The 26,019-nt window shown below is 43.5% G+C and overlaps 1 protein-coding gene across 3 annotated transcripts in view; it reads right to left on the reverse strand.

The window, feature by feature from the left end:
• Window positions 1–24,896, reverse strand: part of TRPM8 (transient receptor potential cation channel subfamily M member 8) — a 49,218-nt gene extending 24,322 nt beyond the window's left edge. For 2 of the 3 annotated variants that reach the window (XM_056350266.1, XM_056350267.1), the window contains exons 1-2: window positions 1,588–1,967; window positions 366–461 (exon numbers count right to left, since the gene is read on the reverse strand). In XM_056350266.1, coding sequence (XP_056206241.1) covers window positions 366–461; window positions 1,588–1,857 — 366 coding nt within the window. In that variant the 5' untranslated portion in view covers window positions 1,858–1,967. Of the gene's footprint in view, window positions 1–365; window positions 462–1,587; window positions 1,968–2,181; window positions 2,301–3,268; window positions 3,372–5,668; window positions 5,867–7,754; window positions 7,823–8,893; window positions 9,069–10,262; window positions 10,436–10,792; window positions 10,971–14,770; window positions 14,928–17,751; window positions 17,826–19,361; window positions 19,467–24,854 lie in introns of those variants that run through there. The other variant, XM_056350268.1, reaches the window with a different exon arrangement.
• Window positions 24,897–26,019: the final 1,123 nt, after the last annotated feature.

The following is a 26,019-nucleotide window of genomic DNA, read 5'->3' on the forward strand; positions in this document are numbered from 1 at the left end:
ACAATCATCATTAAATGTAATTCTTAATCAAAATTATAAATTATTTCAATCAAATACCTGGGATAAGAACACATCCATATTGTGGAATGGGTGGGAACTCGCATCCAAGCTTGAATGTAGATAAGAACACACAACTATAGGTACCTGCTAGCTTGGACTGCTGACTCAGCAATGACCCTGGGAAAGTATGAAATCCACACCCAAGCACAAAATGGGTAATATTAAACCTACTTACAGACTCATCTAGCAATTATCTCTTGCAGTTTTGTGTTTGAACATGGATCCAGCGCCTTCAAAGGCCTATAAACCAAAGACAAGGAATGCCACTGTACTGTTTGTAAAGAGGAATAAATAATTCAACTTACTTGCTCCCAAATGACTTTAGACAACTCTTTCTTGTTCTGAAGAACCGACCAAATAAACAGAGCTTGCAACGGGTGCCTTGTGATAGGACACTCATCCTGAACGAAAGAGCAACAACTCCTTAGACCTAAGCTCACCAAACCGTTTTCAACTGGAAGAAATCCTAGCCTGCCACTCTCCTGCTTTTGTATTTTCTTTCTTTTACAGCCAGCCCACTGATCCTCTCTCCTGCCTGCCTAGCACTTGTTACACACTAACGTGAGTTAGGTTATATTTTATATTCACATTAAAGCCTTACATTTTGATGTGGAAGACTCAGCTTCCCCGTTTTTCCTGAAGCTGGCATTAAAGGACACTTGGGTCAAAGTCACTTTCTGCTTTAACCCATGAGCTTCAAATAGCCTCGTTCACAGCTTGACTCTGTGTTTAAGTAACACAGATTAACATCCTCTGGAAGGAATACTAACTTTACACCAGTAAGTCTTTTGTGTTTAAGCAAGACCCTGAATTTCACATAAACTTATACAGAGAGGAATTTTTATACCACCATCTTCTTTGCATTACAGCAATTAGCCCCTGGGGATAGCAAAGCCATCACGAAATGACTCCTGTACAACAAAACTTTTAACCGTCACAAACTTTGGTGGAAACTCTCAAAATTAAGCAGAATCTTCAAACCAAGCTTCCCCCAAATGTCACGTGCTGCATTGCATCTCTGAAGTCAACAACTGATTTCAAAAGTTTCCTATCCAATGCCTGAGGTCCAGTTCTGAAACTCAGATCTGGATCTGATGTTTGGACCTACTGTGCTGCGATAACTAAGAAGCCTAGTTCTACCTGGCAATGAAATAAAGTCCAGAAGGTGCCTAACATCCTTGCAGCAAGCAAGGTTTAAGGTACAAGTGTCTGTACCAAAAAATAAGAGCCCAAATTCCTCACACCCAGCTGGCACCTCTTACCAGACTCAATCCATACCGGTATAAATTACAAGCATAACTAGAGCAGTAATTGCTCTAATGGAAAATATTTTAACACCACACCCAAACTCACCCATTTTTCTTGTAGTTAAATGACCCCTACATGCATTTGTAAAGCAGGGCAGTATATTAAATGTAAACCAAGGCTGAGACCATTAAAGCAAATCTGCTATACCAGAAGCAAAACATCATTTTTGGTTTTTCCTTGCAGGGGATGAACAGTGGAATCAAGATGTTCACCACTTACCGAAAGATGTATTTCCATCTCATCCTTGTTATTTTTGTCATCTCTTTTGAGACCTCTTCGGAAGTCTTCAACCATCTTCCACACAAATGTGAGGAGGGCATCATTATAGGAGTTCTTTGCAATCTGCAGGTTCTTGAACACCAGGCTGCTGAAGTTGTTTGTGTAGAGCTCTCTGAGGACCTCTGTGGTAAGGAACTTCCTCAGATTCAAGCCATTTTCCAGGAAAAGTCGGACAAATTTGGGCCTGTCTTTCACCAGGGCTGTGAACATGACATCCTGTAGGTCAGCAGACTAGGAAGAAAGGGAAAAGCAAATATTAGGGAGCACGTGAGACACGTAAAGCTTACCTAAGGGCCTGACACATGTGGCTAACTGCCACATTTTCATCAGGGTCAGTTTTTTCTGTATGCCTTTGTGGGATGGCCTAGAGTATTTCTGGCATGGGCAGATAACCTTTGCAATCAGTGATGTCAGTGCAGAGAGGAATAGACACTCTTGCTTATCACAGAAGCTGGGGTGCTGAGATAGTGGCCGCTGTCCCAATGTCTCTCTTCCCACTGGTCCCATGTCACTGTACTCAGAAGTTGTCTGTACCTCCCAGTTTCGGTCATTGGTGAAGATCTCATCACTGGCCAAGTCCAACTGGTTCCACTCCAGCAGCAGCTTCAGCTGCCCGTTCCAGTTATCCCTGTCATGTTCGTTGGTGCTGAAAGCTGCAGAGGAGGAACAATGCTCTGGGTAAAAGACCGGACACAGAAGAGCTCCTTGGCATACTTATTTGCCTCCGCTTTTCACACGTTACCTGACAAGACCCCTGTCAAGTGCATGAGTCTGAGGAAAGGCACATCATCCCGACTGGGTCTTAGAGGATGCTGGGGGCATAAAGACGTATTTATGGCCCAACATAGGCCACGAACAAGCAGCTAGGAGCACCTCATCAACCAAAATTAGAACAACATTTCCTCCAGGCTCCTCAGTGTCCTGCCTCCTTTAAACAAAAGGAATTCTGCAGGACTCCCCATGAGGCCTACACAAGAAGCGTAACGAAAAGCTGTAACATTCATAGGTTTTCTCCATGCACAGGCAGGTAAATTAGGCCAGCCCAGCAACCTCCACCGAGAACCAGTTCTGCTCTGCTGGAGTAGTAGAGGTCCCAGGCCTGAATTACTCACGGTAGCAAGTTATTGGGATTTGAAAGTTAGCAAGCAGCCCTACACGTTGACTGTTAATTAGCCGGATACTTCTCTCCCTGCTGAAGGCCAGTCAAACCTCTTCAGCCCACATATATACCAAAAGATACTTAATTTTACATTGCAGCATGCTGAGTAATCCACTTCTGCAGTATAACCAGAAAAGATCCTTTGCTTGGCTTCCTGACTCCCTGTTGTGTGCTACTTTCAGAGATGCTGTACTAGTGTCCCCAAAGCTCTGCTAAATGCCTTCCCAGTTATCTGGACTGGATTTCAATCTTACCCAAACTAACAGATCCCATAATGCTGCTGTAGCCTGTTCACATCACTTTGGACAAAGTCCACACCGTGGCAGAAGCCTAACTTTAGAAAGATAGCACTGCTCCAAGGAAAGCTGTTCTAGAAAGTAAAGAGCCACCTTTTGCCATCTATTAAAAAAACCAAATGCACAGAAACCCCAAAACAACACAGAAAAAAAAGCAATTACTTGCCTTTGTACAGAGCAAACGAAATGGCATTGCTCACAATTTCATCTCCAGCTTCTTCTATTTTGATAACTGTCAGTAAATGAGGGTTCTCAAGGACTTCTTTGATCTACAAAAAGGAAAAGTTCCATTTCAAAGCAACCTAGGCTGTTTAGTAGTTGATCTCCCGGAGTATCTTTAAAAGAAATTTCCCATCACATCATAGCAAAGCTGCTTCTCATCAGTCCTATTTCTACATACAGTTAAAATTTAATCAAGTCCAGATAGAGGTAGATAATGAGATTTAAAGTTGAAGTACAAGATTAATTATCTTCCAAAAATACAAATAACTGTGATTCCCCTATGCATAACCAAAAACATATAGTCTCAGTAATTAGAAACTACTCATAAAGAAAAAAGATTGTGACAGCACAAGTTTCAACAAATGTCTAGCAGTTTATGAGAGAACAGTTTCTACCTCCTAGTGCTTTGTCAAAAACAGAGATCATTTCTCCCATAACCAAACCTTATAAAGTTACTTTCATTCCAGCACATTGAGAACAAATAATCTTAGCAATCCTTGACTGCAGGAAGAGGTACACTCCAAGGCAGCTCAGCAGAAGCTGTGAGGAGTGTGGCCAGGCGACCAAACAGGGAAAACCACCTCCAGCAGCTCCCCACACCCCATGCAAAGCTCCTTCTGCAAACCAGAGGCTCACGGTCTGCTCGGAGGGCAGCTCTTTCTCTTTAGGTTTGGATACCACAGCCCCCAGCCTCAAAGTGCAAATTCAGACTCAGTTTCTGCAGGACTCTCTCTGCAAGAGGCCATGCCCCGTTCCTGCACTTTTTGTTGTAAGCATTGAGGCTGGAAGACATCGCTGAGGACCCAGTCCAAGCCTGCTGCTCAAAACAGCCAAGTGGAGCAGGTTGCCCAGAGGAACTTACAGGTTGTCCCATGACCTCACTCTGCCAAGCTCTGACCAAGAGATTTGAATTTACCACAAACAATAGCTGCTTAAACTTAAAACTTCAGTAGCAGAAGCTTGCTTAGTTTGTACCAAAGAAAATACACACATAACTTTGAGTATCGGAATTCCTTTCTGGGGGCTGCAAAAAAACTTGCAATAGTACATTCATTTAAAAAAAAAAAAAACACAAAAAAACCAACAAAAAACCCACCAAAAACCAAACTAAAAAACCAAAACATCTTCCATCCCCCATCACAAACTTTGAGGTTTGAATATGCAATCGCTCCCCACGCCCTGCTCCCCACTGTGAGCGTGGGTAGGAGATAATTAACCAAGGGAGGAACACAGAATCAGACCCCAGGATAAAGCATAGGGCAGTTAATTGAGAAAGTCAGTTAGCTCGAGTTAATGGATTGTTCACTGAGCTGAAGTGTTCTTGGAACTAAGACTTCTGAAAAATAACAGGACACTAAGATTTTTCTGGAGCTCCATTTTGTTCTATCCCTGTTAAACAGAGCAGAAGTATATCTAGAAACAAGTCCACCCGAAGGTCAGATAACCAGAGTTACAACAGTCTCCTCAGACCAGCCCAAGCAACCCAAGACAGCAGACACTCTCCTTACTTCTCCAGTTTTCCCAGCCTCCAGAAAACTCTTGTAATAAACAGTTCTATATGGGATCGCAACAGTGACTACCATCCTGAAGGCTCTACAGAGGCAGAGGTCAAAGAGGCAAAAAGGAGCTAAAGAAAAATTTGCTGGTGCATGCCGTGTTGTACTTTCAGCTGCACCCCATGTACGTGGTATTATTACGTCTATACAGAGTCCCAACGAAGATGGTGTAGGGACGTTACTATGGTGAACAAAAAAAAGACCAAGTCCTAAACATCCCACCCCTAGTCTGTAAGGGAGATATGTCCTGCCCAATATCTTAAGGGATGTGGGAAGAAAGACAAGAACCTTTGAAGAAATGAGAGAATCTTGAAGTGGAATTCCTACAATCCGAGAGTCTGTGGGGTAGCAGCAATAACCCTTTGCCTCTGAGCAATTCAGCAGGATTGAGCGTCATGAGGCCTGATTCAGCAAACATCCAATTTCTCTACCTTCACAAAGCACACAAAGGAATCGCAACATGAACCAGCACATCAGCCAGTGCTCCAGAGGAATCTCAAGCACCTGGGGAGTACACAGTTACAAAACATCTGGCCTTAGCTCTCCTGTACCTTGACACGTGCTGTCTTTCCAAAAGATGACAATCCCCGCTCCTTTTGTTCCAATTCCTGTAAGTTACAGGACTTTGGAAATTTTCTTTTTTAAATCCCCATGGATTTAAGGAGCCCCAGACAACCTATAGGTATCACCTCCTGATCTGGAAGTCACTAGCTGCTCCCAAACTCCTGTTCCTTCTACCCTTCTCCTGCTTTCAGCCCTGCTAGCTCCCTGCAGTAGCCCACACTTACCCACTTGATCCAGCTTTCCGTCTCCTCCTCCGAAAGCCTGGAAATGGTACGAGGCAGATACCTGAGCAAGCTCTCCTTGACGCATGTAGAAGCAAGAGTGCCTTCTGCCTCCATCAAGCTAGCAATAACATCAGCGATCCGGCCGGAGCCTTCCACCACAACACAGGGAATTTTACTCTTGATGGCCACGTTGATAGACTAGGGAGCCAGAGAAGGAGAGGTGATCGCCTCAAACATGACTGTGTTGTGAGAGCCTACTATTTAGTAAGAAAGCCTAGAGATTTTATGTTTGCCTTAAGTGAGAAAAACAGAAAAACCTGTGGTCCAGAGCAGCATTTTTATTACTGCCTGCTGATAGCTCACCAATGCACAACTCTAAAAACAGCATTCACTCAACAATAGAGGGCTGTGAAGAGCCCTACAGAAACTGAGGGACAGAAATCACCATCTGCCAAATTTTAGAGTTGATTAGCAGACCAGGAAAATAGCTAGTAAGTATGTGTTACGTATCATTTCTTAACAGTGGGTTTGAGGCCTCTCCATACATGTAGCTACAAGGCCGCCCAACTAACTGTGCTGCATGGCACATAGAAACGGCTCCTTCGGTGACTGCCAAATCCTCTCTTACTGGCAGTTTGGAGCTAAAAGGAGATGGACGTGTTCAACACGTCATTTTCAGCAAAGCTTTGCTCCAAAACCTGAATAGATGCTTCATTTCAGCTTAGGAGCTCTGATTAACACACCCAACTCTGCATCTGTATTCACCTGTAATCTACCTGTGGGCAAAGCTAAAATTAATCACGCAAATAGAACTGAAACACCCAGGAAACATATAGGGAGGCTGGGATAATGATCTGAAGTTTCACAGAGTGGTTCAGACTAATTTAATAATGTCACAAATGAAGTGGTAACAGAGACTCTGCTTTGGATTCACATTGTTTGTCATCCTGAAAAGCAAAACAGTTTGATTAGCCTCAATATTAACAGCATAGCTCTGATACCAAGATCATCTCTTCAAGATAAATCATTATATATACTACCCTGCTTCAACTTCACTGTCTCAAACACTGACATACTCTCTTCATTGTACCTACCCTTTTGCCAAATCCAAGCAACACTTTTCCCAGCTCTTTCTCAAGGTCCTTCAGCTTAGTCTGCATCAGCTCTTCTTCTTGCTGTTAGAGCCATCTCATCCTCACTGTTACTGTTCCCTTCCCACACAGCCTGACTGCACATCCCCTTGCTTTGAACTCCCCAGTGCCAGGTCCCTTTGCTCCCTCAGTCACACCCTCTTCACTCCTGCAGGATGGAGGGGGAAGTAGCAATCCTGGTTTTTAACACCGAGACAGATCTAGAAGTCATCTCTTTTTTCACCCCTTCCTTAAGCGTCACTTAGACATCCTGTTTCAAGAAACTTCTTTCTATCTTCTCCATTCTGTTTGTCCTCTTCCTACCTGTCATCTATTTGAGGATGCTGCCTGCTCCCTCCCCTTCTGGGCTTAGAAGGGTCAGAGTCAGCAGGACCCTCCTGCCTTGTTCAGCTGGCTAGGTTTAAACTAGGTGCAGCCCACAGTTCTCAGGAGCAGCAATCACAAGTCAGTAAGAGCAAGCTTTGGCCTGGAGTATCTCCAGCATAGTCAATATTCCCTGTATGTATACAAGAAAGCACTAATTTCCACTGAGCATGGTCAAGCCAAGTTTTCCCAAACCGCAGTTTAGGAAATTTGTATAAGAAGGATCAAGAGCTACATGGCTGACAGACTTCTGATTGCTGCTCAAATAAACACAAGAAACAAACATTCCTGCTCTGGATTTGTTAGGGAAGAACTGAGACAACTGAACTCTCCAAGCCAAGGGTTTTCCAGGATGTCAGCCTGAGGTAGAAACTTTGCACAGAAGATTTTGACTGAAAAAAACTTCACGAGCTTAAATGAATTGCAGGCAAGATCCTTCTATAGCAAATGCTGGGCAAGCTTCAGTAGATAAGAAGACTGTCTACCAAGTTGCTTGTGGAGTAACCTGTCTGAAGTATCAGAGCGATGTCCCTACTGTCACTACTGGAAATCAGTAAAAGAAATAAACTTACTTTCAAGGTCTCTTTCCCTCCACCTTGGGCAAAACACACAATTGGAATCTTCCCACCATAATTAGATTCTGTGAAACATGCCAAAAGGAAAAAAAAAAAAAAAAAGATTCAACCCATTAATGCAGTTTAAACAACTTATTTTTCCAGAGTACAATGAAAGAACTTCCAAGCAATTAATGCAAACACTCTGATACTAGTTCACTGTTGATTTTGCCAAATCTATTAACAGCCCTTCCTATTTTTAATGAAAACTCAGTTTTGCCTAACATTCTGTATAGCTAGCCTCAGACAGTCTTCTCCAACACATGCTTTTTTCCTCCTAACAATCATAATTTTAACTAGCTCCAAAGTCCCCAAAACACGATTTTATTGTGTTTACCTACTGATTTGACCATTTTGAGTCTAGGGGCAAGGTTTTTATCAGAAGTTCAAGATTCAGAACATCTGACTTCACATTTTCGATTATAAAGGAAAGCTAAGAAGCCCATAATTTTAGGAGCTAGTGTTTAAAAGACATACCAAGTTTCATAATGATTCTGGGTGCTTCATCATGACTAACAGCAACTATGCTTCAGTTGAGGTACACAGTAAAAAAAACACCCCAAAACACCAAAAAGCCTCAGTCAAAACACTCTTCAACTCAGAATTTCCTGTCAAGGCTTTTGATTTTTTTTTTTCCATTTTGAGAAAGAAGGGGCTGAAATAAATTATTTAGGAGCATGCTGCAGATGGATCAATCACCCTCTCAACTGAATATTTTGGGAAAAGTCTCATTTCAGCTCTCATGTAGCTGTGCTTCAGCTACCTGGAATTCAGTGCCAGGTAGGAAGTAGACAGAAAGGACAGCAAGCCCAGCAGGAAAGGAGGGAAGGGCTGTATGGCTGAAATCGTTCATTTGCCGTGTCCCACAGAGCTCTACTGTGACATGAAGCAGGAAGATGAGGGGAGGGGTATTGCTCTGAAGGGGGCTGGTTGTCCCTGAAAGTGCTGAAGATGCAATGAAGTTACTGCATCCCTTCCAGTTCAGCATGCAAGGGATGTTATCACTACTCTTCTTCCCAGAAAAGTCACTGTGCGTCAGCCCCAAAGGACACAAGGGCTAAGAAGGAGGAGGTTTGCAACCTGATGCCCACACCTACCTGGGATAACTCGCTCCGAAATGTACTTTTCTAACTGAGTTCGTACTTTTGCCTCTATCGTTGGGTGCCCATGGGTGCCATTATCAACAAGTAAGAGATGGGTGTGATTATTATCCAGGCAATACAGGGGGTCTCTCTTGAGATCATCCATTATGTAGTGAGCCAGGTAGTACCCCTGGAAGCACAAGCACAGCATTTAACAGAGATCCAAGGGCAGAGCATGCACCAGCCTTCAAGGACAAGCCAGTGACAAGCTCAACCCCTAGCCACCAACTATTCCTCAGTAGTTAGGAGTCTGAATTTTCTGACTCAAGGCACTGCTCACTGGCAGTTCCAACAGCAGCAGAAGACAGCGAGAAAAACCCCAGGCAAGAGCACAGCATAAATATTTGCATAGAAACTTTTCTTCTTTACAGAGCGGCCTGGTGTGTGATGATCCTCTCAACTTCATCTCAGCCCATGGAACAGTGGAAGTTATTTGCAACAGTTTAGTCCTTTCAGAGATCCAGTTCTGCAACGCATGCTTCCTTCAGCTACCACAAACATTAAATCTGTGGCAAACTCACTTTCAACACCTCCCCAGATTTTTTGTAGGTTGGAAGGGACATCTTGAGATCATCTAGTTCAACCCTCAAACCTCCTCAGAACCCTCAGTAAACCAAACTTTTGTTTATCTAGCAGGATGGTTTTTAGACACGTTCTACTGTGTCTAGTAGACAAAAGACAAGGGGAGCTATGCCCATGTTATCTGGCAGGCAGAACAACAGCATCAATGAGCAAGCTCCTTAACAGTAGCAGCAGGTACAATATGTCTCAGCTCATGGGAATGCCCACCATGGGCGGGCGTGCAAGGATTTCACAGCAGCTAGAATAACCATGAAAGAGGTTATTCCCTAATGCAATGCCAGATACGAAATTAGAGCAGCTGAACCTCCACACACATGCTAAGCCCAGATGAAATCCTTCCCACCAGGCCAGATGTGTGTGACCATCCTGAACGTGAGAACGCTTCAGTTTCCTCCTGGTTCTGGGAAAAGCACCTGATGTTCTGTCTCACTGCTATGTATGTTGAAGAAAAGCTAGCCCCAGGTTGAATTGTTCAGGACACAGTAGGTCAGGCTAAGTAGACAGATGTGCTTCTACACAAGCACTGCACTGGAAAGCATCCTGCTGAGGTCTGCATCGCCAGACATTGAGCAGAGCTTGACTGACCACTCAACTCGGTCATCACATGGCTGATAACATCAGCCTACCACAGATACCGTCATCGCCGAGAGGAGCGGTCAGTCAGGGACATAATCCATACAATTGACAGCTGAGCCTCCTCTTAGTTCCCCCTCTCTCCCCCCCGCCGATACTTGTTTCTTACATCATTGTCACCACTGCGAATCAGACTTTCTCGGTTGGAAATCATGCCCCATGCTGCTATGCCAATAGCCACCACATTCTCCTCTGAGCTCCGACTGATGGTGTTGTCTCTGACCACTTCCCCGATGTACTTCATCAGTCCATAATGTGTGCCTCCTGTGAAAATCCAGGCCCCTGGGGGACAACATTCAATAACCTGGGGAAACGTAGCGGAATACCCACCCTCCTAATGCATTACCTTTGAGATACAACCACCCAATCCCCTCTTAAGATCTTACCTCAGAAAAGGCATTTATTCTTCAATTAAACACAAAAGATATGCTACACAACTGACCTTAGGTTATCATGGGCATCCGATGGCTAGCTCTCAACCCTGTCACTTCCAAACTGTTACGTCACATCTGCCCCAAGGGCACCAGCCAAGCAGGAACAAACCAAACGCTCTGCTTCCCTGCTGACCCTTCGAGCTGCTGCCACTCCAACAGCGTTACGCAGCAAGAAAATAATACAGACACATATGCAGGTCTTTACCTTTGGACTGGGCAATGTAGATCAGTCTGCTGAATATCTTGCGCATCCGGGGCTTGAGCGCAAAATTCTTTGCGCCCCCGGTGACAGAGATGACAAGGTTAGGGGTTTTCAGGTGCCAGTGCTGGGTCATCAGATCATACAGTGTTTCGGAGTCTGTGTCGCATGACAAACGGATGTACTTGGTTGAGAGAAAATAAGAGAACAAATACAGCAAGAGATAAATAGTGATAGCTAGCAACAGACCAGAAATTACATTTTCTTCTCTAACGTACAGTCTTATTCCAACAACCAGTTGAAGAAGGGTGAAGTAACTGTGAATTGTTTCTTTCTCTAAAGCATCTTTATCCTTCCTCTACAACTAGGCACCCAATCCACCTTCTGCTCAGAGAAGGCAAAAGGACTGACCTTGGCGTTCAGAGGACCATTGGAAGGATGAACAAACACCAAGGAAGTTTACAGTATAACAACATTAACAATAAATAACAATGTTATTTATATCTTAGATTATGGATTAATGGTAGCATTGTTCAACGTGAACTAGTAACAATTACAGTTGTATTTTGATTACACTACTAAAGCCTTAATTTAATGAACTACAAATTCCAGGCTCCATTTGGATGGTGTCCCTACATAACATATATCCATAAAACATTTGAAGTATAATATATAAGAACTTCAGCAAATATGTAGTAAAGCCTGAACACTGTATAACAATGCCAAAAAGCACACTAAAAAGATAATCTGACTTCAGATGGACCTACTACGTCTTCATTTATGTGAAAGGTCCTCTGACTTTTTCTTGCTATGCTATTCAATAGGCCCTTTACGATTTTATCACTGTTAGTAGTTTATTGTGATGGACTTTTGGAAGACCATCACGCCTATACAACCCATATCAGGGTATGAAGAGGAGTAACATGGACCTGTATCACAGGGGATTTTGTGCAGATTGCCCGATATTTGCAGGAGAGCAAACCCAAGGGATTGGTTGGAGGAATAAATGTCCATTTCTTGAGAAGCATTTAACCTGAACAAAAGCACATGTTTATTCCAGAACAAGTTCCCAGGAGCAGTTATTGCATCTGGGCTCAGAACAGCACGTCACAGAGGAAGTCTAGCAGGCTCCAGCAGGTACACAGGAGAGCTAAGGGACTCCCACAGCTTCTGCTCTAAGCAGCATCAGTCACATGGAGCCTTGGGTGTTTTTCAGGAGACGGTCCCAATAGTAGTGGAGCCACCTACCAGAAAAATTAACTGCTTCACAGAGCCAGTAAGCCATCCCCACAGCAAATCTTGTTAGCTCTGTAGTTAGAAGGCAATTCTCCTAAACCCTACTGATACACCAAGTACCTGGTATCTGTATGACTGCCTTTGCTCCATCAACAAATTAAGGTTTCCAGTTGAATGACTTGCTGTGTTCACCTAAGAAGTCATTTTTATCTTTTATATGGTGCTTGCTTTAGATAGATGCTGAAGCTGAGCTGCCCGTACAGCTTACGTCCTTCTTTCGTACATCTCGGCGCATAATTGCAAACACACCTCGGTTACACCTAAGTTCCATTCCATGCATCAGCAACTACACCTCTGGCGGCTGCCACGCGGAGCCCTTGGCAAGGCTCCACCGGAGCGGGCGACCCCCCTCGGGGCCACCACTCGCCTTCTCCGAGGTGCAACGGTGCCACCTGCTGGTACAAGTGGCTGCTGCAGCCCGACCATGCCCGATCCGACCCTCGCAACACGGGCGATGCCAAGCGTTTCGGAAGCTGAACTCAGAAAGGTATTCGGAGAAGCATTTCTCAGATTGATGGCTACCAGAGCATACAACGCAGCTAACCGCAACGTTCTCAGATGTCACAGGACCTGTGCAACACGGCAGGAAAAGGAGTGCACAAGCAGCACTTCGGAAGCGTAGAGATTTCACTGGTCTGTTCACACGTAACATTCCTGCTCAGAATTTTTTAAGACTCATCTGGCCTAAAAAGCGCAATGCAGGGCATAAAACCTCCCATCCCTCGCTAATAACAGCAATTCTGGTGTTGCCTTGGGTTTTATGTCCTCCCCACTGCACATGGGATCAAGAGAAAAATATTGTGCAATGTTTAAGACTAGCAGGTGCCTTGCAGTACAGGGAGTGAGAAGGCAGAACAAAGATTAACTCCAGCCAGCACGCTAGTGGGATGGATTAGGTGACTTACGTGCAGTATTTGAACAAAGTGTGCTCTCAAACACACACAGCGGCCTTAAGAGTCTTCATGAAACAACTATGGGCACACAGAAACTGGCTTCCAAGGCGGGAAGGGGGACACAACTAAGGAAAGAACATTCAAGCTTTGAGAACTCAGAAATGTTGCGAAGAGTGAACCATTTCTTCTTTCAGTAAAGGTATACAGCAGCTTACAACACTGCAGTATAAAACTAAAATATGCACATCAAGAGATAGGTGAAGTACTTGGACCCATCCAAGCGTGATTCAAACCCGTCAGTCTTACTTCCCACTGAAATGCCTCTTGTTTCTGCTACTTTGCATAAAACAAACCCAATTAATTTACATAGCATGCTCTGATTTTCCTCATTGATTTTGATTGTCACAAGCAAGCTGCATTAACAGTAAATATCGGTCATTTAGAAAAGGCAGATGAGCTCAGCTACATGTGATTCGTCACACAGTATCAGAATAAATCAGAAACAGCAACATCAGCAGTTTTCTTCTTTCCATGCCTCCACTGTCCCCACACCAAGGAAAAACACGGGGGGGGGGAGGGCGGGGGGAAGGGGGGAGGAACCCAAACCAAACCTCTGAAGTGCCACTGATACCTTAAAACCCCACTGTGAATTTACCATCATCGCAGGATCTCCACCCTAGCAAATAATCAGAACTGGTTATGGGCCTGAGCAACCTGGTCTATGTGGATATGCTTTGAGCAAGAGTTTCGGCTAGAAAACTCCAGAGCACCCTTCCAAACAAAATTACTTTAATGAGGATGTGGGACATGCAAGCCCCATTCCAACATCCCACAACATCCTTCAGTGTCCAGCCTAAGGCCTGAGATATGACTGTACAGCCGCAGACAGCAACGATCTGCACATAAGGCAATATGGGTCAGCAGGCTCGGTAGGCAGGCGTTAGAAGACATGTTGTGCAATCTTAAAGCCATGACAAAGCACGAGTGATGATTTTATGGAGCAGCAAGCAGGTACTGAAGAGTACAGATCCTCCAAAGAAAGGTCTTACATCCCTACAGATATAAAATCCCTATGGCTGTCACCTCATGGATCCTGCTGCACCTTCAAAGGCAAAGCATGTTACATGTGCTCCTGTCCAGAGAGCTGTACTGGTGTGCACCCCCCACCATTTTCTTTCTAAAGTGTAAGTTAGTCCACATGGGGAAGGTGCAACGTTCCAAGAAACAGCCTTGTCTTGGCCTTAAAGTCAGACTGTAAGGAACAAAGCATCTTAATCAGGACCTTGATCATTCAGGCACTTAATTCAGGTTGGGTTCACTGATAAAGATGAGTGAAAGGGTACTAAGTTGTTGCTCAACACCATGACATTTCCATCCAGACGGGGACCACAAAACTGCTGCTCCAACTGCACATGGATACAGTCACTGCACAGAGTCCCAGTGAGAAACATTCAGAATGGTATTACAGGCCAATTGCAATAAAACCAGTTCCGTGAAAAAAAGAAAAGTAAAATTCACTCATTCTTCTGCCATGCCTGGAAATCTCTATTTGCTCCCATCATCAGCCTATGAAACAAACAAAATAGAAGAAACTATTCTTTGTTTCCTATTTTCAGGGCTTGAGAAACCAGCTTGTCTCCTTTGTAGCATAACTCCTTCCATTTCCATTAGAACAAAATAGACTTTAGCTGCACCTTCCCTGCTTTTCAGGGGCTTCCACTGGCATTGGGTTCAATACTCTGAATACGGTGCACCCAACAGGTGCCTGATGGATACCCTTAATACAATCACTTACCTTTCCTCTTTTTCCCATGTTTTCAAACTGAATGTCCCCAAAGGCATCAGTAGGAAGCTCCTTAGTGTGCTTCTTGTAGTTCCATTTTTCGTTGCTATTAATCTGGGTGCCCTCTACGTGTTGATTTTCAGGGTATCCACATTTACATAAGTTACCCCTGAAAGAAAAACGAATAGACATGAAACCCCACACTTACCATCCTGAGCACAGAAAAGTAAGCTCCGATATGTGCACTGACAAGGGACAGAAAAAACAGCTGACACCACAACTTCTGTTCAATCTGGACATTCCCGAGAAGCGTTACTCTGCAACAAACCTGGAGCTGGTAGAACACAGGGTGCCTGCAGCAGCAGTCATATCGAGGGCAAAGCCTGGGAGCAGGGCTGTGCCAAGACAACAAGCCTAGTGGCAGGTGGAGCTACAAACCCAGCTGTACGTGGGACTCTACTTGGATTTGCTGCCTGACAAGTTAACAGCTAAGAGGAACCAACCTTCAGCTGAGACCAGCACTTAATCACGCCTCCTGCCCCTATCATCTGCTTCTGTGCAGCACCAGGCACCGAGCTGAGTTCATCTCAGGAGCCAGTCTGTGCCGAGAGATCTGCCAACACCTCTGGATGGACCTCACCTTTGTGACCTCTTTCACTATCACAAACCAAGTTAGCTCGCCAGAAGCTTAATTTGAAACCCTACAACTATGCACAGAAAAGAAGAAAATTAACGAGAGCTTGTCATCAGACAACACCGGCAGCGACCTCATCGGCTGCTAACCTGCGCACAAATGGTTTCTTTCGCTTTCTGTGCTCTCAACCAGATATGAAGAGGTTACTAAGTGTAATTGTTTTCCATGCAAACCCAGGGCCTGACTGGTGTCCAAGTGCGTCCAAAGCATAGTCACATCAAGATGCATGTCTGGTCTCTGAGCAGATTTGGCAGGCAGTTTCCTGTGTTCCCAGCACATTTCCCACCCCCACCCCACTCGCCTCATCGCATGTCATGGTGTGCGGTCACTAACAATGCCCTCTCCACCAACACTGAAATTGCATCAAGGGGTGGAAAAATCTGCAATTTTGTTATGTGGGACTAGATGGGAAAGCTAGGAAGCTAGGAGAACTCTTTTCCTAGGAAGAGCTGCAGCACAATCCATGAAATCTTCCATATATCCTATATCCCTGCTTCCTCAGAGGGCATGGAGAAGGGGTAGTTGCTTACGAAAGACAGGACTGACAACTGCAGTCAGCAACAGCAACAGGAAGGAACAAGTGTGGCCCCTACACTCTAAGTTAACAAGAAACATCAGGTAAACACTCGCCCAGTGCTAATTTTACTAACAGCACAAAAATGTAGATGAAGAGGAGAAGCAAGAGGAGCAATGCTGTTAACAGCACTGTGCAATCTGGCAATATATGGGGGGTGGGGAATTAAAAAAAACAGATGCATCAGTCCAAAAGGATTAATATGAGAACATGAATTTATGTGCTTACAGAGGCCTTTATGATTAGCTTGCAGCCTGCAAACATGAGACTGAGAAATGCCCTCCTGTGAAGATTGCTGTAAGGGTGAGTCCCAGTGTGCCTCTCTGAAGGACAGAAAACTTACATGGTTTCTTCCACTCCACTATAACTTGCAAATAAAAGCGGTTTACCTTAAAAACGGATAGACAAAAAACCCCAGCAAGTATCAACTTGCAATCCTTTCCCAGTGGGCTTATGTAGGAAGAGAAGCTGATAAGAACCAGCTCTCCCATCTTTTGCTGGTTCTTTGCCAGACATCCCATTTTAGATGACAGAAGAGGACCCTAAGTAAGACTTTCTGAAATGAGACTAATTTCCTTCCCTCCCTCCCCCTCTCTCCAAGGCATTCTTCCTCCCAGCTTCAGAGCAGAATGGGGTTACTGAGAGCCCTTAGAATTCTATATTAAGACTTCTGCAGCTGCTTTAATTCTATCACTGTTCTCCTGAAATTGCAAAAAAACCCAACAACCCAAAACCAAAACAAAAACAACAACCAACTATCAAAACCCAGAAGCAATGTTATGGTCCTCAAACTTGCATTGCATAGGTATTTGTGCCTGAAAACGGAGCAAGTACGATATCCTATCTTAACAGAACATCAGCCTGAGCAAAAAAAAAAAAAAAAAAAAAAAAAAAGACTGCCTTTCTCTGCTGTAAAGGCTTGCGCCTGGAATTTGTGATTTGGGTTTAAAATGAAAAAATTTAAATTATTCAAGCTTCTGATGCATACCTATGTTGTTACACACCAATGCCAGTACTGGTACTGCATTCCTAAAAGCACGTCTATACTGCCACAATTATGCTTCAGATAGGGGATTTGATATCAAATCCCCTTTCAGAGCTGCTGGAAGACATGCTGACAGAATCATCCCCTAGTTTTGCATCAAGTTACTTGTGTACTAACTAAAACTGATACAGTTCCAGTTTTACACAAACTCCACAGAGTCTAGAGCAGTGGCCTCCAAAGAGGGGAGCATATGACATGAACTTTAAAAAAGAAAAAGTATTTATTTCATCTTTCTCTCACCCTTTTTAAATTGCTATTTTTGTGTACGTTTTCCAATGTACATAATATTATACAGTAGTAGATGTATATAGTTTATAAATAAACATACATTGAGGGGTATGCTAAAAATATTTTTCTGATGGGGTGTGCAATCAAACCAGCATGGAGACCACTGGTCTAGAGCTAGGAGAAGCACTCCAGTGTCTGTCCAGCCATCAGACTTCCAGCTTTTGACCACCACTGCAAAATACCCTAGGCATAAGCAAATGAGCCAAACAAGTGACAACAAAGAGTTGTACAAGTGAGACTGAGGTGAGGTTGCACTGCCAGATTCAGGCTCCTTATAAAATCAAAAAAGTTTCCTCCCCACCTAAACCCCACCACACGGCTTTGCAAACAGAAATACTCTCAAGCTCCCAGCCCCCCACACCCGTAGAAAAAGAGAAAAAATATTTACTTACATTGACTTGGTGTCTTTTGTGAAAAAGACACACTCTCTCTTCTTAAAGTTTTCTTGGATGAAGTTGACCAAATCCTTAAAAATATTTTTAAAATAAAGCTTATTTCTGACAACTCATAAAGCAGAAGAAACCTCAGCAACAACACAGTTGGTTTAAACACAAAGAAAATGGGTGCAAATTTGTAAGTCTCCTTTCTCAAAGCGGATGGTGGAAGGCAATTAGAAAGCACTGATGGGAGCTAACAGGACACAAAAGACTACTTAAAATCACAAATAGGCATTCCAAAAAAACCCCCATGTCATACTAGTATTTTTATATCTATCAAGCAAAATATATACTCAAGAGGCAAAAGGTATGGCTTCCCCCTCCAAAAAAATAAATAAAATTGAACATCCAAACAGATTTGATGCCCTAAGAGCTGCTGGAGAGCCTATTTGAGTTCCAGTTTTTAATCCAAAAGACCCACCTAGAAATCGTTTTACTTGAATTCAGTGGCACAATAGAAGTAGCTGTAAACTACACAGCATTTCCAAATAACTTACAGCACTAAAAATATTTTTCAAATAGTGGTCAAGTGCTGTAAACACTGCTCAAAAGCCTATGGGAAACACTGTTTCTTCCCAAGAAAAAAACCCAAAGACATCAACATCCTATTGGGTAGGGGCTATTTTAATTCAACAGAAAAAGACCCCAGTAGAAGACCTGGATAGAACTTAAAATCATGCTTTGTGTGAGCTTAATAGAATGCAAAGTCTCTCCACCTTGTTTAACCATTATCTCTCATATTAACCCTAAAACTCCACAAGCGCAGGGGAAGCTTTCGAATTCAGGCAACGCAAATTCATTCCTAATCTGCCTATAGGAGCTAGGAAATGCAAACAAAAATCTCCATTGCTGATAAAGGGTTGGAGGGTTGGTTTGGTTTTAAGCATAGCTTAGATTTGCAAGGCAAGATTTAGCTTGGGATGAAAAGGGAAGACATGCAGCTGTAGTTTAGTTTACCATTTGCACAGAACACTCATAGTTAAACAGAAGTTAGAGGAAGTTACTCCAAGTAGAAAAGTATAACGTCCAAAACAAAGACAATAGAAGAGAACATAATTAGCCAGTAAAAGCCACAATGATGCAAGACCAAAAAAATAAAAGGGAGGGGGAACCACTTGCTAAAGACCTAAGAGTGAGTCATTAGGCCTCTTACAAGCCCATCAGAAGCAAGAAATCTGCCAGGCAATCACTGTGATCAGCAAATCATTGAGGTTTGAAAAAGATGTTGAACATAATTATATGTTGTCTGCCTTTGCCTTCAAGTTGTGTGAAGAGGTTGGGGTTGTTCTTTAGAGGCAGAGGATTTGTGTCTAACTGAAACGTGAAAAAGCATGTTAAAACATAAATGACTAATAACGTACAATAAAAAGTTACAGGGATCAAAAGGAATACAATGCATACTTAGACTTTCACTACTGCTGGAAGGGTCAGGGGCTAGGAAAACTTCTCCATAAAAGAAAACTGGCAAATCCATCATCCCTCTCCTGATGTGATGCAATTCATAACCACTGTGGCCCACTCCCAAGATAACACCCAAGCTTGTCAAGAATGCAGCAGATACTCACAGCGTCACTGCAGGACACATCTGTGCTGCGAGACATGCTGGAATAGAGGAGCCTGGAACTCTCAAAATTGCCATTTCTTCGGTGCCTCATGGTGCCCATAGAAACCTGAAAGAGCGTGGCAGAGGAGGAGGTGATGAAGCAATGGTAATTTCTTTTAGTAGGTAAGAAACAGCAAGGGTACTTAAGTGCCCTAGGAAGGCAAGGGAGATGTTATTTGTATCCAACATAAATAATTAGGAAGTATATCAATTCCTAAAACATGAAACTAACATTCAGAGAAAAATCTTTTCTTTCACACCACAAAGACTTTCCTCTTTCTTTCCCCACTCCAAAAAGAACTCCAAGTCAACATGCTTTGAGAAAGGCGCATGCCTTACACACCATCCCATTCAATTCATTGCCATATCTTAACTCTTGCCCTTCCCATCTCTGATGCTCAGGACTTGTGCTATTCAGCGTTGATACACAATGAGCAGTCCCTAATTCAGTGTCTTTACAAAATAAAGGGGATAATATGAAGAAACATTTCAATCAGCAAACTGGAGTGTAAAAGGTGAAGAATCTTAGAGTAGCTGCAGCACCTGAACATGATCCCTCAGGCCTCTGTCCACTCCTGTAACAAGGACTGTCAACATGTGCAATCTGAAGAGTAAGTGGCTTTAAAGTTTGTTGGATCCAAAAGTGAAGAAGTCACCCTTGGAAGCAAACGCACTTCAGTTGCCCACTAGAGCAGATACCTGTATGGGCATCACTTTGAAGGAGCATCACTTCATTTGCACAAAAGCACAGGGCAAAAATTTATTTATGCTACAGCAAATATTCCCATTCCCTTCATGTTACTTCATGAATAATACTGGAAAAGGTCTTTTCCTGAAAGGAAGGCTGGCAGGCAGCTAACACAGTGAGAACAAATTCTATTTCTCCTTCCAACACTGTTTTTCTCTCTTGCCTTTTCCTCTCACTGTGTACAGTGGGCTTGCCCCTTAGGTGATACTGCCACTGTATGGCAAAAAGCATCCCCCCAGAAACAGGAACATGCATTCTCCAGCTCTGATGAAGCATCCCTGTGTAAACATATTTCTGAGATCAAAAAAACAGCAAGTGTGAAACAATTTACTTGGGGCACTCAACAAACTGGGAATGGCACAGGCAGCAAGAAGGTGTAGTCTTAAGTAGAACGATGGAGTGTGACGTGAGCAACCCCTAAAGCAAGAAAGAACAGGCAGGTTTTCACAAAGACATGTACATTTATACTTCACAGTTATTTTAAAAATACTACGAAAAACATTGCACGTTGAGGCGGAGCACAGTTGACTCAGTGTTGTTTACTGTGCATGGTAGAAGTCCACAAATACTTCCCCCAAATTCTTCAGCGTGCCTGGGATTTCAATCACTCTTTTTATCTCTGTTGAGTGATGGAAGAGCACAAAAAAGGCTCTGTTCCCCCTTCCCACCTTCTGCATGCAACAGGAATGATTTAAACCCAAGAAAAAGCGAAAAGCTGGAAAGTACATTTCATTGTGGCTAGATACTGGGGCCCAAAGAATGGTAGCATTGGAACTGGCTGCCTTGGAAAGAGATGGAATCACCATCCCTGGAGGTATTTAAAAGACATGTAGATATGGCACTAAGGGACAGGGTGTAATGGTGGACTTGGCAGGGCTATGTTAACGGTTGGACTCGATCTTAAAGGTCCTTTCCAAGCTAAATGATTCTATAGTCGTATTGCAACCTGAGTAATTGGCGCATTGCAGTGGTCCCAGCTTCTGAAGTTCTTTAAATCTTATTTATTCTGCACTAATTTAGTGTTGTATGATAACAGGATGCCTAAAACGGTACCTGCACTCAATTCAGGCACAGGTTTTAACTTGACCACTTGGAACCACGACCTATGGAAAACCAGTGTTCACCAAAAGCTTGGAAGAACAAGTAAGTGTTACAAGGGAACGGAGTCTCTCAAAGAACGGCCAAGAGCACAGCATTTCACACAGACCTGGCACTACTGTTCCACGGAAAGAAAAGCCTATTCCAGAGTCAGGGCTCCCTGCAGAAAAAGGCAGGCAGGCTATACACCCTCTGCAAAACATAAAACCAGAACAGTTAAAATCCCATCTCAGGCCTCCCAAGCCAACACTGAGCTAGCTTGCATGCCATGGGAAAATCACGTAATATTGCAATTCAGGCACAAACCCAAAAAGCTGGTACATGGTCTGACCATCTGGTTGCATTTCATGTGGACTCCACAGATACCTGAGCTTCTAAGAATCACACCACCACCCACAGACCCCCACCATGGGCGTTTGGGATCCTCAGCCCAGAGGAATAATTTAAAAAGCCCACTCCTTTTCTTTGAAAACCAACAGCCTATAATCTCTTCACATCTCTTCATCTCCCATAATGAACTCTCCCTCAAATTTCACCGTTGAAATAGATCCAAAAGTGACTTTCCAAAACATGTGCCATTGAGAGCTACAGTTGTGTTGACCTAGGCCTTTCACAGGGGAACTCTCTTCAGCTGCAGATAAATGTCAGGCTGTACACACTTGCTCAAGGTCTCAGGGACAGTGGATCTGCCCCAGACCGATTTGTTTTCTCATTCAGCACTGCAGAAAGGTGTTAGGCTGTTTAAGTAGAAGCTGCAGAAGAAAACAGACCACGCTCCTACTCTGAAGTTTATCATCTCCTTTGCATAATTCTCTAGCACTTCCACCTCAGAGCAAGGACAGAAGTCTGGCAAGCTTTACACCAGATTCAGGAAAAGGCTTTGTAGCCAACTACAACAGCTCAAAGCAAAACACTGGAACGAACTGACCTCCAAAGAGGCCACCAGTCTGGTTGTGCCCTGCTTCAGATCCCCAGAACAGAAGCGTGCCTTTATTTGCCCAGGAACTGCAAGGGTCTGTAGAAGGAGCGAACGTCTGTTCCTTTAAGGGTACCTGCTCACGGGCCTTTTCAACACAAAAGGAGGAAGCCATAAACAAGATCACGCAGAGAAGAAAATCTGACTGATAGACAACAAAGGAGTGATGAGACCCAAACCTGATATACCACAATAAGGGTATGTGGAACGGGGCAATGTTTGTTCCAGTGAGGTTATCTGATGAGGTGGGCTTGTCAGGTGGGATGAGAGGGAAGCCATACACAAAATATACAGAGGCTCAAACCTAGCAAGCAAACATCATGGAGACAAAGATAAGAAAAAACACCTTGTCAGTCAGTAATTGATGAGTTAGCCAGAAGCTTTGTGCAAACTCGGACTTTACAGCTGCTGAGGATGTAAGCTGAAGTTCAAGGATGTTGGAGGGGGGCCAGTGGAGCCCTGCCAGCTGAGGAGGGAAAGGCAGACAGGGGAGAACAGAGGAGGAATTAGCAGAAAGGGGTATAAAAGGGACCCTTTGCACATGAAACAGGGCTAGTGCACTTGTCTGGCTGAGCCTTGCACCTGCACCTGATCGCTGCAATCTCTCCTGTCTTAATAAATTATTTCTTAACTGTCTGGGCAGGGGTGCTGCGCAGAGGGGCTGTGCCAGTGCTCAGAGATCTACCAATATATGAGTGCCAGTCAACCCCGAGAGTGCCATGTGTGTGCCCTGTCTCCCCTGGCCCAATGGGAAGGGGGCCAGTAAAGGAATATGAAGCACTAGAAGCTTGCCAAGAGCAGCCAGGCTACCATTTCTGCTCACTGCTTTCCCAAGATCATTTCAGGGCCAGTAGAACCTCATGCTGGGTAGCCATGAGAGTTCCATCAAGGAACCACCTATGAATTATTTAGGGACTTGGCCAGCGTCACTCGTTCACTGACAGATGCAACCCCAAACACTGGTCTTCATAGTCTGGTCAAATAGTCTGGCTTTACCTTCCCTAAATTTGGGACCACCCATTGCCTGGCTGTAGGCCTGCCTGAATTTTCACGAAGCTTCCAAATGAGTCCAGGGTCCTGCAGGTAATGACCCCCTTTCCCTGCCTGACCCTGCCTTCAGCGCAGATCAGGAAGGTCCTGATAAATAAAAAGTGCTCCGTCAAAAGACTAGTAGCTCTCACTGCATTTCCAAACAGGGCAAGCAAGCTATAAGACGAACAGCTGACTTTGCTGCTATGACAGGTTTCACTCAGCACCCCAAACATTTTTAGCATCCTTCCTTCCCTCCCCAGGCAGGACACGAGCTTTGCACATTTTACCTAGCGCAAGGATGTTTTCCTGGCATGAGCTAGAAGCAAAGAAGCAATTAACAAAGCTTTAGCAGTTTCTCTTCTAGGAGGACACAGTGCCAGAGGAATTTAGATGGCCACAGCCACGAAGCAGTCATCCTGCCCTCATGAAGTGCTAGCTTTGGTTAGCAACCAAGGCAATGGCTGAGAAAATAGTCCCCAAAACCACCAGATTGTTCAAAACAAAGCAAAACCACACACCCACACCCTCCACCGTATCACTCATTTCACTGAGGAAAACCAGCATCTGCATTGGGGGACATATTTCTTAACAGCCCAGAAAGCAATTCTTAGTTCACAAAATTGATTTTTTTAATGCTGTAATTCAGAATAAATTTCCACAGGGGGAAATACATTTTGGTCAGGAATCTATGCAACTTATTTATTGACAGAGGTTTACTTTAGTTGTTGATCCGTTTAATAAGTTAACACCAGAAAAGTGACTATGGACGTAACTGAGAAGATTAAGAGGAAACAAGGGCATTAAATTATTCATTCAAAAGAGTAAAGGATTTCAAGTTTGCCTTGCTGCATTTGTAAATAATTTATAAGAATGAACACGTTGCAAACAAAGTAAAAAAAGTTAGCAAGGGTGCAAAGGAATTCTGAAAACCTTGGACTTATTTTTAAATTTAAGTTCTGAAGAGCTGCATTGATACCACCGAGTTTAGCTGATTTTTGTAAGCAAATCTCATTAATTCTATCAGTGTTAGAAATAACACAGCAACCGTGCACACTTTAAAAGATGTGACACAGCCACAGTCTACGTAACAGGCAAATTAATTCATTTTCTATTGTATTTCCAATCCATTAGGTATATAAGAAGACATTTTTAAAGCATGGACTACTGCATTAAAGCATAACTTTAAACTAACATGTTTTTAGAGTAATAGCCATTAAATAAACACTAGAATAATCCTCATACTATGAGTTTCACAGCATTTGAAGCAGCATATTCCAAGGAAAGTCTTCAGCTCAGAGGTGACTAAACGGAGAAGTGACAGTAAAAATAACTAATTCTGAAGAAAATTTAATGAATAGGCTTTTAAAAAACCTGTCTGCAACTGACAAAGCAAGACCAGCTTCCCCTCTAAGAAAGCAGTCAGATAAATCTAACCACTATTTGCACTAACATATTTCTAGCAATTATGTGAAAGCTGTCAAAAAGAAAAGACGTTACCAAACTTCAGATGCACAGCTACCTCAATTTCAGCATATTAAAAGTATATACTCTTCAGTACAGCAAAAACCATGCCTAAACACGTACCCCTGTAGAACACTTACCAAAGTCTCCAGAATGTGCCCCAGCAATCCTACTGAAATCATTACTCAAAGAGGAAGGTTTTGATATACTTTGGCTTGCAAAGCCCCACCTTTTTTATCTGTGTCATGCTTTCCTTTTAAGGGAGGGCACAGAGGAAGAGATAATGCACGGGAGCAAGCAACAGCAGGATTATTCACCAATTAATAACGAAGGCACACATAATTGCAGTAGGGCACAGGAAATAACAGTTGCAGGTTATTTCTATGAGAACAGCGATGTTTTGGTCCCACCTGCTACCAAGGTATTACAAAAACTAGAAACAACACTGCAGCTAATTTACACAATCAACAGCACTATTAGAAAGCCAGAAGTACAAGAAAATGCTTGTGGGAATAAATAATTAGATATTAATATACCAGAAGATAATGAAACAGTTCTAAAATCAACACTTATTAACATGATTTACTACAAGGTTGTTGAAACACTGGTGAGTACAACAGAGGGCTTTGCAGCTACCGACGGTTTGACCCAACAAAAACCTTACTCTGTTCCCTAACTTTTTGTTTGACACTTATCAATGTAATCTGGTTTTCTTCGGCCTTTAAGTTAAAGCTATTGACTTCGGCAAGAGGAATTTCTATTGCTGACATTCACAGTGCCTCCTTGGAGAGCCAGACTGTTCCCAGCCCACTGTCCTTGCAGAAAGCAGAACTTGGTGTGCTGCTGGAGAACCTTCTACATCCTTGTAGTGACCCAGTTTGGGCAGATATCACCACCCCACCAGCCCAAGCACTCCCCCACAATCCTGTTTTGCTTTGCACTGCAGTGGATGAGCATGCAAGGAGAAAATACATCCAGCTCTGAAGGGCAGAAGCTTCTAATCCATGAGCAATCCCAGTGCCAGAGAAAAAGAACAAAGGCATACCGTTCAAAAGGCTCAAGACAAAACAAGTTTGTGTTGCAATTACAGATCTGCTGTTGAAAACACAACCGTTAAAACCAAGTTGAAGTGTTTTGAGTTTCTGTTGATGGTCAAAAGCTCACAGTGATATTTCCTGGTAATCGGAAGAGTCTCTAAACTGTTCAGGTGTGTTCTGAAGCATGATCCCAGAGCACCCAGAGTAGGGAACTCTGTGCCATGCACTGGGCGCCCTCCGCTCGCCCAGCTCCAGGCTTTTCTCCCTT

The sequence above is a fragment of the Falco biarmicus genome, chromosome 8, assembly GCF_023638135.1.
Source record: "Falco biarmicus isolate bFalBia1 chromosome 8, bFalBia1.pri, whole genome shotgun sequence".
Lineage (NCBI taxonomy): Eukaryota > Metazoa > Chordata > Aves > Falconiformes > Falconidae > Falco > Falco biarmicus.